This window comes from Tetrao urogallus (assembly GCF_951394365.1).
Source record: "Tetrao urogallus genome assembly, chromosome: 5".
Taxonomy (NCBI): Eukaryota; Metazoa; Chordata; class Aves; order Galliformes; family Phasianidae; genus Tetrao; species Tetrao urogallus.
Genome location: NC_136818.1, coordinates 18,618,255 through 18,636,207, shown reverse-complemented (window position 1 = coordinate 18,636,207; position 17,953 = coordinate 18,618,255). Strand labels below are relative to the sequence as shown.

General features: G+C 34.6%; 1 protein-coding gene across 4 annotated transcripts in view; it reads left to right on the top strand.

Moving 5' to 3' along the window:
- COL11A1 (collagen type XI alpha 1 chain) overlaps positions 1 to 17,953 on the top strand; it is a gene marked incomplete at both ends in the record, with an annotated part of 129,619 nt that overhangs the window by 63,254 nt on the left and 48,412 nt on the right. For all 4 annotated transcript variants that reach the window (XM_079535686.1, XM_079535687.1, XM_079535685.1 and 1 more), the window contains 14 exons: positions 713 to 766; positions 890 to 934; positions 2,283 to 2,336; positions 2,426 to 2,470; positions 2,907 to 2,960; positions 3,441 to 3,485; positions 4,576 to 4,629; positions 7,039 to 7,083; positions 8,079 to 8,132; positions 8,214 to 8,258; positions 10,591 to 10,644; positions 11,463 to 11,570; positions 14,347 to 14,400; positions 16,999 to 17,052. In XM_079535686.1, the coding sequence (XP_079391812.1) occupies positions 713 to 766; positions 890 to 934; positions 2,283 to 2,336; positions 2,426 to 2,470; positions 2,907 to 2,960; positions 3,441 to 3,485; positions 4,576 to 4,629; positions 7,039 to 7,083; positions 8,079 to 8,132; positions 8,214 to 8,258; positions 10,591 to 10,644; positions 11,463 to 11,570; positions 14,347 to 14,400; positions 16,999 to 17,052 (765 nt within the window). The remainder of the gene's footprint in view (positions 1 to 712; positions 767 to 889; positions 935 to 2,282; positions 2,337 to 2,425; positions 2,471 to 2,906; positions 2,961 to 3,440; positions 3,486 to 4,575; positions 4,630 to 7,038; positions 7,084 to 8,078; positions 8,133 to 8,213; positions 8,259 to 10,590; positions 10,645 to 11,462; positions 11,571 to 14,346; positions 14,401 to 16,998; positions 17,053 to 17,953) is intronic.

Genomic DNA, 17,953 nt, shown 5'->3' with positions numbered 1-17,953 from the left:
GGATGAATACTTGGTTGTTGTCCAATGCCATAAGGAAGTCACAGTCTAAAAACCTGCTGCCTAGAAAGAGGTTGGTCAGTGGTGTTAGAGCTATGCTGCACACTAGTTCTCTTTAGAAGAGAAAGAAAAATAAATCCTAAAAGTGTGTAGTCCAGAATGTACTGAGCTTCGCATACTGAGACTTGAAAAGCCCCAGCCTCAGGGGAAGTGTGGAAGTCTGGCTGCATTCCAAAACCTCTGACAAATCAGTCCTACTGCTCTGAATGACTGGTGCCAGGGTAGGTGGCTCTGAAAGGCAGTCAGTGAACTTCACTGTGTAGATTCCAGGGCCTTACAACTGGTGCGTTAACTCCTGATGCATGCACACCTTCCTTATTTTCCTAGCAGAAATACATTGTGTAAGGGAGGAGATGAAGAAAATGTGTGTACATATAATTAAGACTGACTTTTGGAGCAGCAACTTCTGTATGTTCTGGGGCAATGTTAGAGAACAAAATTTTACAAACAGATATTTCATTGTTTCAATAATGGTCATTTGTTTTTGTAATAAAGTAATGAAAGACTTTACTGAGTACTGTAACAGATTAATATCATTATGTTAACACATTTTGATACATCACACTGCAGCTAATATATTTATTTTCATTTCCTTTCCCATTCTTTGTTGTTTTCAGACACAGATGTTATTTTAATAACTTTTCTTGTTCTACAGGGAGACCGTGGCCCACAGGGACCTCCTGGCTTACCTGGTGAAGATGGATCAAGAGTAAGCTGCTATTTACTTCAGATTCACAGTAAAACTGGGAGTGAATCCATGTAATGGAAATACAGTCATAATATCTGCTCTTTTTTCTTTTCTAAAACTTGTATTTCCTTTGTACAAAATCAGGGAGAAGATGGGGAAGTTGGACCAAGAGGTCTCCCAGGTGAAGCTGTAAGCAATGCTTTCTTTGTTTCTGACCAGTACACTGTTTTACAAACAAATGTAATTTGTTTCTTTCTATTGTAATGTGATTTCTTTCTATTGAATTGTTTTGGGTTCCAGATATAAAAATTTGTGCACATATATGTATATTTAGAGAATACTGATATTACCTGAAAAGTAAGCAAATGATCTGTTTTCTTGGAGCTGAAACATCACTCACAAAATCAGAATTAAATCAGATGCATATCCAGATAAGTATTCACAACTCCAGTATTCACACAGCCTATTTCTTATCCATTTGAGCTAGTTTAAAATATGTCACTGCAGACATGAGAACATATCCAAACCCCTGTTGTTTTGAAAATATTTTCCAAACATTTATTTATTCAAAAATAAGCCTTTTTTTTTTTCCTACTACTGTTCTTCAGTGTATATTTTTATGCTTGTTTCCAATACAGAAGTTCCACTGTTGTCAGTTAGAATTCTGCAGGTGTTGTCACTGCAGAGCAGAGTTCTGCATTGCAGGCAAGAAATCAAGCCTCAGAAAGGGGATTTTTTACCCTAAACGTATGATATACTGCTGTCTACTTGCTAAGTGACAAGAAAATACTACAGTCAGAATATTAGTGACTTGTATCTTTATCATACATGAGGAAACTGGAGATGCTGTCCTGCCTACTTTAGCAAGTGTGATATGAATGATATGAATGATGACACAAATCATGAAAATTATTTTTCATTTCCATAGGGTAAAGCCAAAAGTTTGTGCTACAGAGCAAATCTTGCTCACTTGATCTAGAATAGCCCTTGGTCTTTATGGATTTTTTTGTTTAGGGGAAAGAAAAACAAGCCTCACTGTGTCTATCAGAATACCTTGCATTAATTCTAATAAAATGATTAGTAATTTTTAATAATTTATTTGATCTTTACTAAAAATAAAAGCACTGTTTGTTACTGTAAATAGTAGTAGAAATTATGATAGACCATTGTGTTTACTAAAAATAGGAGTACAAATGTATACTACTGTTCATGTCAGATCTTCACACCAAAACAGTGATGAAACCTCAGTGAAAGATACTGTACCAGCTTTCTGTACCTTTGTCTGAAATGACAGCACAACTGACTGTATCAAAGTTTGTCCTTTTCTGATTTTCTGTTCAAACCTACGATAGGCTTCAGGAGAATGTATTATTGGTGATTTTCTTTCCTTCTTTTCCTCCTTCCATTTTTTCCTTCTCCCCTAGCTCCCATGAAGGCATTTACTTATCATTCTGCTCCTTCTGACATTCCTCACCCAGTCCTGCTTCTTGTTCAGAAATAGTCAGGCAGGCGTTAATAAGAATTTCTTGTCTTTCAGGGTCCACGGGGACTACTGGGTCCCAGAGGTACACCTGGTCCCCCTGGACAACCTGTACGTATGAACTGTTTTGTATTTGTCATTTCTAGAAGAAAAAATGAAAGTCCATTGAAAGCTGCTTGTGTTTCTGTTGTTTGTTGCAGGGCATTGCAGGTATTGATGGACCTTCAGGCCCAAAGGGAAACATGGTGAGTAAGTTGGAAATTAAAAAGGGAGTGAATTCTAAAAACCTTTTCAACATTCCCTTGTCCCTGCCACTGTGCCATCCCTTCCATTTAATTGAACTTTTCTGTCCTCACATTCAGATGCCTCATGTCTTACACTGAAAAGAAAACTTTCTATTTCTTAGCCTTCAACCATAAGCAATAAGACTTAACCATGCTTTCTTCTCAACTTCTTTAGCGCTATGGGCTCTAGTACTCAGGTCGTATATGTGGTCTGTTTTTTTTAAAAAAGTCTATCATATGGATTGAGAGTTGGTGGTAGTAAAATTCTAAGAGGGAGGAACAAAGATGAGGAACAAAAATGACCTTTTCTTCCTTCTAGTCCTGACAACGAAAATCTATAATGCAGAAAAGCAAACCTAATGCCTTGTCTCTTTTTTTAATTTTTTTTGTATGGTAGGGTCCTCAAGGGGAGCCAGGACCCCCTGGTCAGCAAGGAATCCCAGGCCCACAAGTAAGTGTAAAATAATTTAAAAAAAAAAAAAAAAAAAAAAAAAAAAAGATGCAAGTTGCACTAAATGTTTGATAAATGTGAAATTGGCACAAGGCTATTTTTTCACATGCAAAATTGACAAAGCTTTTAGGATTTCCTAAATGTGCTACAAGTGTACCTATGGCAGTGGGAGCAAAGTTTTCAAATGTTAGAAGGATTTTTCATTCAGGAGAAAAATGACTCATTCAGTGTTCCTGGAATGCAGCAGAAATGGCCACACCTGGAGGAGGGTTCTGAATAGGATCTTGTTACAGACTTACTGCCAGAATAGCGGCTTGTGCAAAAGGCACACACAAAATTCCTGATCTAACTGGTAAGGGGAAAAAGAAAAAGCCACATATATTTGCCAGTGTGTTTAAACAAATTAACGAGGAACCTTTAGTACGGTGAATGTATGTGTATTGTTCTCCCTGATTTTTCACGCTGGTTTCTTTTTAACAGGGCCTTCCTGGTCCACAAGGTCCTATTGGACCTCCTGGTGAAAAAGTAAGTTACAGCTCTATTCTGGTGTTTCACAGTCAGTTCTGTGCAACAACCTTGCTTAAGGTCTTTGCTATGTTTAAAAGCATACTAACCTGAGATCTAAAAATTTGTAAACCTTCCTAAAATCCTGAAGTAAATGGATAACTATCAGAGGTCTGACTTTACTCTTATTACTTCAGAAGCATAACTTCCTATCTTTTCTTTGGATTATTTTTTCTGCTGTTAGATACAGAACCCTATCTGCACCAATAAACAGTATATACTTTTATGTTAATTAATTTCACAGCTTGCTTGATTTTATCACTCTTTTTTATTACAAAGTTTTTTATCTATTAACAGCAGATTCTGCTCTCATTTTACAAGGATTACGTTCTGACACAATTCTGGTATTATGAGCTTAACTATAGTATCTCTTCATGGTGTTTTTTTTCTGGTCTATCTGTCTGTGAATGTTCTTGTGGTCTGATACAGGCCTTCTGTCAGCTTCAAAAATGTCACATTTTACATGCTTTCTATCTACCTGTGTGCCTAAGAAGGATTATTATACAGAATGGACTATATCCAAAATAAATGCATTCCAGCCTTTAACAAAGACATAGCAAGCCTTTTCAGCTATGAGAGCTACAATTTTGTAAGCGCTATTCTTTGCTCCCTGAGCTTGCTGGTTTCTTTCATACGTTGAATGATTTTACTCCTGAAATGCTAAATATTGTTTAATTTTCTATAACTGGAAAAGTCTTCTCCGTATTGTGTTTTGTTTGTGCATATTCATAGGTGAATACCCATTTTTTTTATCCTTAACTCTTACAATTGAATGTACTGGGTATAGGTTTTTTTTATGTGCTTAAGGATTTTTTTGTTGTTGTTGTTCTTTTTCTTTTTTTTTAATTTTTCTTTTCTCCCCTTTTTCTTATAGCTACTCTAAATCTGGGGTTGGTTTGCCTTCTGTTTTAGAAGATTAAGATACTAAAGTGTTACATTAGTTTGTTGTCTGTATAAGTCCTGGTCCCAGTAAGGATGATTTTTTATCATCCAAGCAATTGATAGAATGTGTTTTGTCATTCTTAAGATGTGTCTCTGCTATTGTATTTAGGGACCTCAAGGCAAGCCTGGCCTTCCTGGTCTTCCTGGTTCTGATGGGCCTCCTGTAAGTAACCAAATATTTCATGCTTTGAATATCTAAACAGTCTTACCAATTAATATATAATAATACCTGTGTCTCAAAAATAAAACATAGAATGAAAGACATGTACTCCTCACTGCCAGTAGCTTTATAAAATACATCTAACCTTTGTTTACTTGTGTTGCTATAACTTTTAGAATTAACATTTTTGCTGCAGCTACTAAAAATCACTGTAGTCCCAGCTGGTGAAATCCATCAGAAACATCTGCGGGGTTGTGGAAGTAACCTGGCTGACACACGAAGGATCAGAATGTTTTACCATATCAATATAGCAAAGCAAATTATCAGTAAAAATGGTCATCAGTTGCTTTCTTAGACTGGCTCTTTCTCTGCTTCCTAACCTACATACATATTGCATGCTTGGACTTCTTTCACTGACTACACTGGAACATACGCATGTGCTTCTTTCATCAAAAGCATCGTCTTTCTACACTGACAAGAGCCATTCAACAGTCAGTGTGAAGTCTCAAATCATCTCTCTGTTTTGTTTGTCATTTTCCCTTACAATTCATCTTATTATAGCTTAAATCTGTGTTTTTTGAACCTGATTTTCAACAGTTTTGCTACCACAGAATGAACAGCAGGGTTTCAGTGCGTACATGATACTACCAATACATAATTGTATCTACAGCTTTCATAATCTCTCTTTTCCTGCCAAGGTACCATTTTAATGGAAAACGTTAGAAAAGCACACAAAGGTCCAGTTGGAAATCCATACCTTGAATCAATTTCTGAACATTAGATCTTTCTCCTTACCTTTCTCTGTATGCTGAGAACAATATTCACTTGCAGACTTCACCATTCTTTAAAAATCTGTGTATTGTTAAACCTTAAAAGCTGAGGAAAATGCTCTTAAGAATTAGTTGTTAGCACAGGTCTGTACCTCCTTAAAGTGGCAAGTTGACCCTAGTGAGCAACTGGGCACTTCCTGTACGGTGGAATGGAAGAAAGAATCAGAACAACAGAAGTGAGAAATCTTATTGGTCAATATGAAGACAGTTTAGTAAGTGAAGCAGAGCTGTGCACTTGAAATAAAATTAAGAATTTACTTACTGCTTCAAATATGTAGAAATAGTTGAGCTAACTGCTGGAAAGCAGAGCCTCAGTAAGCTTAGTAGTTACTTAGGAAGATAACCCAACCATGAATGCCCCCTCCTTCCTCCTGCCCTGAGCTTTTATTGCTGAGCATTACACCATATGGTATGGAATATTCTTCTGGTCAATTCTGAACATTTGTCCCATCTGTGTTCCCTCCCAACTTCTTGCCCACCTCAAGCCTACTCACTGGGAGCAGAGTGATAAAAAGAGAAAATCTCCATGATGTGCAAGCAGTCCTCAGCAATAGTGAAATCACTGGTGTGTTATTAAAAGTGTTTTAGTCACAAATCCAAAACACAGCACCATATGGACAACTATGAAGAAAATTCCATCCTGGTGATGCCCAATATACCCACACAGAATTAACTCACTCCTGCACAAGTAGCTTTACTCCAAGGAAATGCAAGGGAATTAGGTTAAACTAAACATGTTCTAATTGACATTACATCTTTACAACCACAGAATTGCATTGGTGATTGAAGAAAATGAGCAGTACCTTCCTTATTACAGCAGTGAGCTTTGTATATGATCCTGTGATACCTGTGTTAAAATCAGGTGAAAGATCAAAGACATTTTTTCAGATTAGGCAAATTTTTCCTACGTTATTTCACTTCATTTTTATGTAAGGAGATGTCATGCTGTTTTGGAGGACACACATTGTTAAAAGTGGTATATTATTCTGGAATTAATGAAATCTACAAGAATACAAATGAGCTCTTTAACAGCAGCAGTTTTTGAGTCATTTAGTATTAAGGAGACCTTTGAGACTGGATGGGAATATGAAATTTTGTGGTCAAAAAGCATCTTCTAAAAGATTTTGATTAAACGCTTGGCATACGTATGCTTAAAAAACAAGTAATAAGGATACAATGTTAGTAAGACAAACTTTAAATAAAGATTAAATGTCACTTGGAAGCAGATATCAAATACTATTTATGTATGATATATGTTCTTTTAATGAGCTATATATTTTAAAATTTTCCAACAAAGTAAATTGACTATAAGCAATGGGGATTTGTCATAAAAGACATATCAAAAACATGTTACGATATCGATGACACCAAAACATGAATGGTTTTTGTGAATCACTGTATGTTATTTAGGACCATGTCTGGCAAAACTTGAGATTTACTACTCTCCTCAATAAAACCAATTACATGTATAGAAAAGATTCTCAATTGACTTGGAATTTAAGTGATTAATAAATTTATTTTTATAATGAATCATTTGACAAATGGATTATTTTCCAAAGCAGATACATTTCTCTTAAAACAGGGTCATCCTGGCAAAGAGGGTCAGTCTGGAGAGAAAGGTGCATTGGTGAGTTTCAAAATTTCTCTATTTGTTTACATAATATTTGTATTAATATTAGTATTTGTCCAGAATGTTATCAGCTAGAGGCTTGTTGAATTTACCTTAGTTTCTCATGAAAATTAAGTTTACATAGATTATTTGTTTTGAAAGTAAGTGTATGTGACTGGCTGCCAGTTCTTCCTTACACAGTTTGAATTTACTAATTAATTTCAGCCAGACTTGGTAGAAAATGTTATTTCTTAGAGATTTTAAGGGCCTAAAGGTTTTATAAAAAGACACAGTTTGAAAGCAGAAAACCTTATTATTAAGGAAAGATTGTGCTGTGTGTCCATCTCCAACATCAGAGAATCAACAAAGCAGGTCAGCCTCAGACACATAGCTGTATGTTTCCAGGCTTCCTTACTTCCACAGCATAAAGAACCCTGTTTATTTAAACACCACCAGCAATTGCGAAGTATCCAAGTTAAACATAATTTAAATACTCAGCAAACAGTAAATAACAACATCCAAATACCAGTCAGTATTGATTAAGCACCATGAGACCTCTAATTTTCAGATCTGTAATCTCTTTATTAAGACATGTTTTTATAATTATCATTATTTTGATTTATACTTTTGACTTCTGTCATCATCATAATTATCATTTAAATTTTTTTCCTGTGAGAAACCACTAGTGGCAAATTGTCATTAATTTTGAAATATTTATTTTGGTTTTCTTTTGTTTTTCACATTCTGAAATTACCAGTTTCATATTATTTATAATGTGTATAGTTATTTCCTAAATATGCAAATAGAACTAAATTCATAAGTTTAGTAATAGTTTAATTTCCCTTGAAATGCCATGACTTTTTTTTTTTATAGCAGGAAGGCTGAGAAGTCTATCAGTACAGAGTTATTTTGATGTCACACAAGACTGCTGCGGTATAGTGAGGGAATAAGGATTAGGTTAATGCTTGTTAACCAAATACTGCACAAAGGTTCTTTGCTTCAATCTATTTTAGGGGCCTCCAGGTCCTCAAGGTCCAATTGGCTATCCAGGTCCTCGGGGAGTAAAGGTAAGAATTAATTGCTAGATTTCTCCCCTCACACATTTTTTATTATATGCATGTAAGTAATTCTTAATATTCTTTCTTTAGGGAGCTGATGGTGTTCGTGGTCTCAAGGGATCCAAAGGTGAAAAGGTAAAACTATGACAGCTTTTAATTCCTTTCTCTTTTTCTGTGTTATTTCATTGCAGCTTCTTCTGTCTCCACTGTTGCAGGTTTTCTCTTGCAGCAGCAGTTTATTTTTGACTTACATACCAAGGACATACCAAGCCCAATTCATAAATCTGTGTCCTCTATGATTATTTACACTGGAACAATGCAGTTAGAAAATGTTCAGTTGTTAAAGTGAGCTTGGATCCTCTTGACACCAATTTAAGTCATCTCTAAATTGCTCTGTGGTAGATAATTTGACATCCTTTCTCTTATTAATATATATTATAATAGGTGCTGAAAAGCTCATTCCATTCAAGAGATTTGTGGTAGCAGTAGTGTCTTTCTATTGTTTTGATAATGCTGTAGGCTAGATTTTATGTTTGTTTGTTTGTTTTTTAATGTACCCAATCTTCCAAAAGCTTTCAAGGTTCCAGGCATTTTTTACCTAGGTTTTTGGCTTTGCCAGAGTGTTAGACAGCCCTGATCAGATGCATGTATATAAATGTAAAGAAAGCTTTTACATCTACAGTTATTTTACTTCTTTGCATACAGCAAATGCTCTTACTGTAACAAACATCTCTACTGACTTCTGACAGTCTGAAGTGGCTGAAGCTACAGCCAATGCTGGTTTAAATTCCAAATTTCCTTAGCACTCAGAATGAGAGAGACAACAGTCATTTATACTGCCTGTCCACACAGACAAATTTATCCTGGTACCCTTGGCTACTGTGTATATATTTATACGTGTATTTCTAAAGCAGAAGACTACTTGTAAAGTAGAAGCCAAAAAGCCTCAATTTGAGCACTAGAAATCTGTCCTTCAGGCTCAGATGCCAAAAGAGTCTACATATCTTCATGCTTTTCTGCATCACCGTTTATCTAGCTTTTATGCACTTTTTAGAGTTCCTCATTGAATGTAATCTGAAAAACAAGAGTATATTTAATACCCATGGAGACTGAGCAGCTACTTATTCTTGTGTCTTACTGAGTGATTAAAATCCATCTATGAAAAAATAGATAAATCAGTTACATATATGAGTGTTTGATTTGTTTTCCCTTCAGTTTATAAGTTCCCTTTAAGTACTAGAAGGCCACAATGAAATCTCCTCAGAGCCTTTTGTTCTCCAAACTTCATTAGGAAAGTTCTTCAGGCTTCTCTGAGGCTGCCCAGGGAAGCTGAGGATGTCCCTTTCCTAGAGGCATTTAAGACCAGGTTGCGCTTTGGGCATCCTGGTCTAGTGGGAGGTATGCCTGCCTGTGACAGGAGGGCTGGAATTGGATGGTTTTTAAAGGTCCCTTCCAACCTTTCTGTAATGTTGTAGCAGTTGCTGTATGATGCGTTAGATTAAGGCAGACTGAAGCAAAAACAAATAAGTCATGCTAGATTAAGTAGTGAACAACTCCACTGAATAATTCTGTAGGCTTCTATTTTATCCAAACTAACTCATACAGATGTAAATGAAACTTGTATGAGTACTGTCTTCTTATACTTCAGTAAGGAAACCTATTAAAATGCTCGCATTAAATTTTCTACTGTAACTTATTAGGCAGTAAATAATAATTCTCATTAGGAATAAAAATAATATGTACCTGTTTTTGCTACTCTGTATATGAAATGTAATGTCCATTGTCTTTTCTATCTTCTTTCCATCATATCAGCCGATGAAAATACGCAAGACTGTGTTGCCAAACGTCCAGCTACTGTATAGAGAATACTTCTTCCTTTAGTGGAGACAAACATTCTTGTCTTATTTTTTTAATTAGGATTCCACTGTCAGCCAATTCTTTAATTCCTTTCATGACACTATTCAGACACAAGCTTAAAATAAAAAAAAAATTAAATTAAACAAACTGGAGGTTCTGCTACTTAAAAAAAATATCACTGTACAATTTGCCACCAATATTTTACTTAGTTATTTTACTTAATTAAGTTGATGGAATTATTAAAAAGAGTGACAATAAAAAAATGTTTAGGACATACCAAATGATTTTGTAAGATAATTTGTAATAAAGCTGAGCAATTAGTTCATCTCTGTCTTTAAACATTTCTTAAAACAGCTGATATTATGCTATTAGGAACTTGCAAACTATAAAGTCATATAAAGCATGCTGATACACTTACTCTAAAACAGCAATAAATATATCAGAATTACCTTATGTCTGAAACAGATTATTTTAATCTTAAGTTATTGTATTTTCTTATTACATATGGAAAAACAAAACAAAACAAAACAAACAAACAACCACCACCAACAAAAAACCTACAGTTTTCTTTCACTGGAAGTTTTCCTACATCTATTTTTGTCTTACTTAGGGTGAAGATGGTTTCCCAGGATTTAAGGGTGACATGGGCCTTAAGGGTGATCGGGTAAGCATTGGCTCATGGCCCATATAATTTTAAAATGTTTAAGTGCTATTATTTTGAGAGGATCAGTGAAGTGAACAAATAAATTTACACTGAGAACAGTTAAAAACTTTTAGCTTAAGTTGTTTCTGTTCCCTGCACAAACACAGATTTGAGCCAGTCTAGATCTCATGAATCAGCAATGGCACAGTTAGAAAGAAGAAGCGAGTGTCAATCTTTGATATCCTTTTCATTGAACTTCCTAGGGAGTCTCCTTTTCAAGATACCAAGATGCAATACTGCCTGAAGAAGATAATTTATTCTGAACAAGGATATTTCCATTTCAACCTAATAGTAGCTTATATTATCTCTACCAAAATGTACTTTATCACAATAGATGCTTCTGTCAGAGGAAATGTTGCAGAGACAATTTAAAAAAAAACTTATTACAAAAGGCTACTGGCCTGTATCTGTTATCTGTATACTTAAGTAACTGTGATAATGGTATCTATTTAACTTCTTGGATACAAAAATTATTCTAATACGGACCATGAGAGTGCTTTCACAAGAATATGTGTAGTAATTACTGGAATTCATTAAAATTCCTATGAAGTTGGAAAGCAGTTTCAAAATGCAGCTCTCTTCAGACAAGGACAGTGGCCTCTAACGCTTGCACAAGTACAGTTCAGTTTACATGTTTTTGTATTTATATACATGAGTGGTGGCATTTTCTTAATCTCTATTTATGTTTACTGAAAAATTATTTTCAAGTATTTGTTGGTAGCATTGCTAATGTATGCACTCAGTCAATTGCTGCTCATTTATATAACGTTGTATTTCAGGGAGAAGTTGGTCAACCTGGCCCAAGAGGAGAAGATGGTCCAGAAGGTCCAAAAGGTCGAGCAGGTCCATCTGGGGACCCAGGTGCTGCTGGTCCTGCTGGGGAAAAGGTCAGTAACTACCTCATAAAGTAGATGGAGCCTGTGATCTTCATCACTAAAAAGACACAGAAAAAGATCTGCAAGATCTTAGGCTACCTAACAGTAGTTTTTATAAAACACTACTAAAGCAGGTCACTGGAGTTCATATTTGATCATGTATTGGGAAATCAATACTTTGCAAGTTGCGAAACAACATTATAGCACTTAATTGGCAGACAAAGCAGAACAATCCTAAATTACATACATGCACATCAAGAAAAACACAATGCAGAGGAAATACTTGGGCACAAAGGAAAAAAAGGAGCTGCAAGAGAGCGACTTAATATTCATTGCCACATAATGATAAATTTTGATATGAAGATTGGTTTAAACAGAAAGTATATCCTGAACAGAAACCCAAAACAAGTTTGGTAAAAGTGAAACATAATGCTTAGAGGGAAGACTGAGTAAAGAATAGGGAAATGAAATATAGAGGAGAATAAGCACAGAGATAAGCACAAATGCTTGAGTAATGCTGACCTCACCAAAATACACTTGCAATGGAAATAGAAGAGGAAAGGAGACTGAAGAAGGTACATGTATTTTACTGAGAGCATCTGTAAAGAGACTGTGGCATTTGGGAAACCTGGGAAAGAATGATTAAAATAAGCAAAAAAAATGGGTCAGAATTATGTATATTGTGAGAAGATGCTGATGAAAATATTTCCATTTAGTATTTTTTTATTAACTGAGGTTTTATTGCTGGTTGTATCTTGAAAATAAATAGGACAGGAGGTAGAGTTTACAGTTCTTATTTCTCTGTCTTCAAAATAGGAACAGCTAGTACTTTTCCAACATTATATTTGACATACATTAATTATGTATGTATGTATCTATTTATCTATCCATCTCTTTATCCAACTATCATTCTAGTAGTAAAGACTGAAGTCTTAAATGTGATACTAATTAAAAATTAACAGGGTTTTTAGGAGTTTTCAGGGAAGAACAGGATGTATTCTGCAAACTTGAAAAAAACTCTCTTTTCATTCAGTTACTTCTTTTTACAAATACGTCATTATAGATCAGCAAGAGGTTAAAATTACAATTTGAGTCTGGTGTTTACAAGTTCTTATAAAAGAATTTGTCCAAAAGCTTAATTCAATCACTCAAAAAAAGAATAATTTTCGGCTTTTCCCAGCTATGGGGAACTATTTATGAATTAATCTTCACAGATTTGCAAGATATCTCAACAGCTGTTAGCAAGTTCATGAATCAAAAACATAAAAAAAAGAAACACAAATACAAATATTTATTCCTTTCATTTCCCACTGAAAGTAAAACATCTTCTGTCAATATTCTGTGGATAATTTGCCAGAATACATTAGGCCAGGGAAAAATGATATGTGGTTGATCCTGTAATATTTATTTTAGAACAAAGACTGGAATAATATTTGTCAACTCTTAAATCTCATCACAATATTGGGGAAATGCCTCTATGAGTAACTGTCAGTCTCCTGTTCCTTTCCTTTATTTTATGCAAAAGCACTGTTCTTCTGTAGTAATGAAAATAACAGGTAGCTTCTTCTCCACATTCAGCTGATTGTATGATAAGAAAACTCCCATATTGTTAGGGCTGCATTGGCTTAGTCAAGGAAATGCCAAGTAGGGTGTCAAAAAAATTAGCAATATATCAGAAAGGAGTTTAGAACCAAAAAGTATCCATGTCACACCTAGAACCTAGGTGGCTGGGCCTTACTCAGTCATAAAGGACAAAACTTTCACTGAATTTAGCAGAACTTGATGCAGTGTTTTAGAGTTCAATCATTGTAAGGCATGCTGCTTCTTTCAGAGTGGCTTATAACTGGTAGCATTATGTCTATTTTTATAAACTGAAGAAAGAATTCTTCTTTAATAATGTCTCAGCCAGACCTCTGTGCTGCCATGAATATGATAATGCACAACATCTTTATTCATGTGCTCTATTTTTTAAGAATAAGTAGATTTATTTTGGCAAATTCCCTTCCACATACACGTACTTCCTTCATCTTTTCCAGTACTACTGAATACCATATTATATAGCATAATCATATCTTTTCCATTTAAAGCTTCTCCAAAATGTAACAGCCTGGAACATGATCCGTGTTTAGAACAGTCAAATTCTTCCCCAGAGTTTCCATCTCTTAAATGTCGAAACTGCTTTCCCCTGCCTTTGAAAGTAGCGAGCCATCACTTGTTTTCTAAATATCTGAAAAGATCAACTCCATGGGGTACAGTATTTCATTTCTAGAAATGGGTAAGGTCAGTGCTGATCAAACTGTTCATCCTGTTCTCTTTTCAGAACATAGCAAGGTGGCCATATTTGCTAATATATCTATTGCCTGCAAATAGTAGAGTATGATTTACCATAGTCATAAACAGATTACCTGTGATTAAAAAAGTTGGTTATTCAGATGCCTATTTATGAAAAACTTATGGAAAACAAAGAAGCCATCATAGCAAAAATAATTTCTTCTTCTTTACAATCTCCTAATACCTTGATTTCTTAAAGAATATTAATACTTCCATGACCACATCCCACAACGAAGGGGTACTGGTTTTGTTGAACTCATTCACTAGAGTGAGATATTTATTTAGATTTGGGGAACTAAGCCCACAGATAATTAGTTGTTCAAATGAGAAAATTATTTCATTTATATTCCATAAAATGTCAACTCTCTAAGTTGTGGAAAAAACACTTTCCATAAAAGTTTGCTGAAATACTAAGGAAAATATTAAACTAAAATTAAGCACTGTCTTATTATTACAGGGCAAGCTTGGTGTACCTGGATTGCCAGGATATCCAGGAAGACAAGGTCCAAAGGTGAGCTGTATATAAACTGTAAATCCTACACTGTTTTTCACATTTTCTTTCTTGATAATCATTATCTGAAGTAAAGTCTTAGAAAATCTTGGATCTCTAAGGCTGGCTCTTCAAGGAACATTAAATTTCTTATTGAATATACTGCTTTCAAACTTTTGCCATTCTCTGAGTTATAATTTGTGTTAACTTCAGACTGGCATGCATTAAATTATATCAAAAAAGAAATGACTTATATGTTTGAAAGAGAATAAGCACTATAGTCAGATTAAGACGGATGCTGAAAGAGATGGTAATTTTCAGTGTGGTGCAAGGATTCAATTTGTGTCATTACTGCCTCTTCTTATTAAGAAGAAGACATAAAATAAAAAAACATTATTCTACAGACATTTCCCAATGTAGAGAAGGCAATGAGGGAGACATTGCATCTCCAGACCGTCTTAAAGATCAGTCATCTGGGACAGCATCATAAGAAGAATCTCTTTCCCCTTCCCACATAACTGAACCATCAGTCTGCAGTAAAATCCTCAACTTTTTTCTAATTTGGGATCTATTTTCATCTTCCAACTTGAAACTATGCTTTTTTGGCAGAACAACAACTACCCGGCTGCCTAAGCAAAGCTTAGCTTGTTTTTTTTCTGACTCTGGCCTACATTTTGTCCTTTTCTGTCAAACGGATGAACTAACTGAAGAGTGCTTATTCACTGAACACTCTATGTTAACAAAAAAAATATCAGAACCATCTCTGGAAAGTATTTATGAAGACAATTCACCTTGACAAACATGTTTTTTTCCCTCCTACTTCTTAAATCAAATGTCTAAGATTTCAGTGTCTCTTTTTGTTCTTCTTTTGAACTGTCTTTTGAAAAGTCTGAGATCAAAGACGTTTTGCATTATTCAGTTCTAAGAACAAAAGTGATGTAACACTTCAAATAAAAACTGACTGATACTTTTTTCAGCAGACTTACTCAAGAATTGCATTACATTAAATTTTCATTTCATTGCATTAAAATGGAATATAGTTCTCAAGCTACATTCACTGTTTGCTCTTCTAATTTATCGTTTAAACTTCAAAAAAAAGAAAAAAAAAGGACAGCTAAAATGCATCAACTCACTGAAGAATTGTTTTGTAACTTAGTCACAGTCCAGTTAAAGTCAACATAAAGGATAGGGAGAGAGAGAAAAAAAAGTAACTGTAGAAGAATATATTAGCTGTCTAAAAAGTCTTGTTCCAATATTGTTGAGGTTTACATTACTCTTTTTGTTGTAATTTACTTGTTTTTCCTTGTACTGTTATAAATTGATAATTTTCACAATATGTTTTTACTTCTGCCGCTCCTTTTTTATTAGCTCAATTGCAAAAAGTATTTTATATATATTTATGCCCAAGTCATATCTATTAATGTCCAGTCATTAAAGTTGTTTTTTTCCTCTCAGCCTTTTAATTACAAAGAATATACTTGAGCTTCACAGAACAGAATTTTTGCAATTTCATTCACTTTTAAAATGGTGAAGAACTGAGAGGAAGAGAGGGAGAGATGGAAGAAAACTGTACCAGTGAGTTATCAGTCAGATTTTCATTAGTCACCATCATTGATGTATTGTTCCCGAATTCATTAATGCATAATTGTGCAACGTAAGATGAATTAAAAGAAGAAGAAATGATTATTCACTGAAATTTCAAAGAGCAGAAAGAACTTCTATTTAAAGTTTTTGTTATATGCATTTTCTTTGCCACTAAAATACTAACTAGCTGTACAGATATCACAGGAATATCACAGCAAGGAGTTTGACCAGTAGTTTGAGTGACTGACGAAACCAAACACTGCTTTGATTTTTCATCTTCAGTAAAAGTATATTTTACCAAGTCTGTCAACTCTTTTGCCCTAACTGCCTTATGAAAAATTAACACCTTGGCAGCTAACAAGTCTCCTCTTCCTTTGGACTGTATACTAGAAATCAAGAAGAAAATAGCTCTGTTCAGATTTGGTGGCAGTAAGCAGGAAAAAATCAGTGAAAAAAGAGAAGCAGGAATAGCTCCTGGGAGTAGTTGCCATGCATAGAACCAAGTCAGATAATCTACACATAAATTCTGCATCCTAGACAAGCGTATGGCCACAAGAACAAATTGCATCAGTTAAATGAAACTTTCCTCTGGTCAGTTTACAATGAATGACCAGAGGTCATTCATTTTTAGCTCAATGGAGTAACTGCTGTTGAGAAGTGGCAACACTTACAATTACGCTACATGCAGTTATGTTGTAAAATAATTATTTTACTGTGAGGGACGAGGCCTTGTTTCACTTTGTTATGATACAATTGCAGTTATTTCTAGTGGACTGATAATGATCCTGGTGCAGATTTAATGAATAATACCTAAGGTGAAAAATAATGTTCATTCCATACATTGATTTTTTTAATACATTCTGGACTTAAGATGGATGGTAAGTTAATTTATAGCTGTTTGTTAGTGCTGTCACACTTGCAAGTTTGACATGATGTAAAATTTTGGAGTTATGTTTTATATATAAATTAAATGCTGGCTATACTACAGTTTTTTCAATTAATGTTTAATGATAATTGTGTTGATTTTTAATGTAGGGCTCAACTGGTTTCCCAGGATTTCCAGGTGCCAATGGAGAGAAAGGTGCAAGGGTATGATAATTATTTCTTGCATGACAGTTACCTTTTGGTACTCCGTACTATGGGAATTCACTGAAGCTGCTATCCAAGGAACTATAAAATAGGCTTTTTGCATTTGAGATGACCTTTTACAGTTATGTAAAACAGGACATACTCAGTCATTAGTTCTCATTCTTGAAAGTGTTAATCTAAGCATACAGGAGCTCAGACACTTTTCGTTGAATACACTACCACAATTATAAGTTTGAAACACAGGAAACATACTGCCTTTGCTGAGCATCTGATTTGACAGTACAGCTGAGTGATCTGGCAAGGACTGTGTTTTCCTGTGTCGCATTCATTGACTTGCTATGATTCAGTTTACCCTCAAGGGAATTCAACTTCTATTTCATAAGTATTCAGATTTACCACAAGCTTCCTTATAGTCTGAGATTTGAAAATGTAAATTATACCAAACAAGATAATGAACATATACTACTACCAAAGAGATACAAAATTACAGATTTTGCTGCTTTGTGAGGGAAAATCCATTATTCGCATTCTTCAAACTTAAAATGATATATGATATACAGGCAACTGTATTGCTGACTCTAAAGCTCAACAGAATAAAGCTGAATATGTTTCTAGAAGGCTGATGAAATTTGCAGAAGTGAGAGAATGGATAGAAATTTGTAAAGATGATCGACTTAAGTCAAACTAAAGTAATGTTTATTAATATTGTTCTTAATAGTCTATTTTAATTTGCAGCATGAAAAGGAGAAATTCACGATTTTAAGATGAAATAGAAGAAAAAACTAATTACATTTACATCGCTTTTGTATGCTTTAGATTGTTCTTGTGTTATTTAAGTTAGAATATGATGTTATGAACAGAGGAAAGCAGCAAAGCAATGTTCCTTTCATCCCTGTTGGTT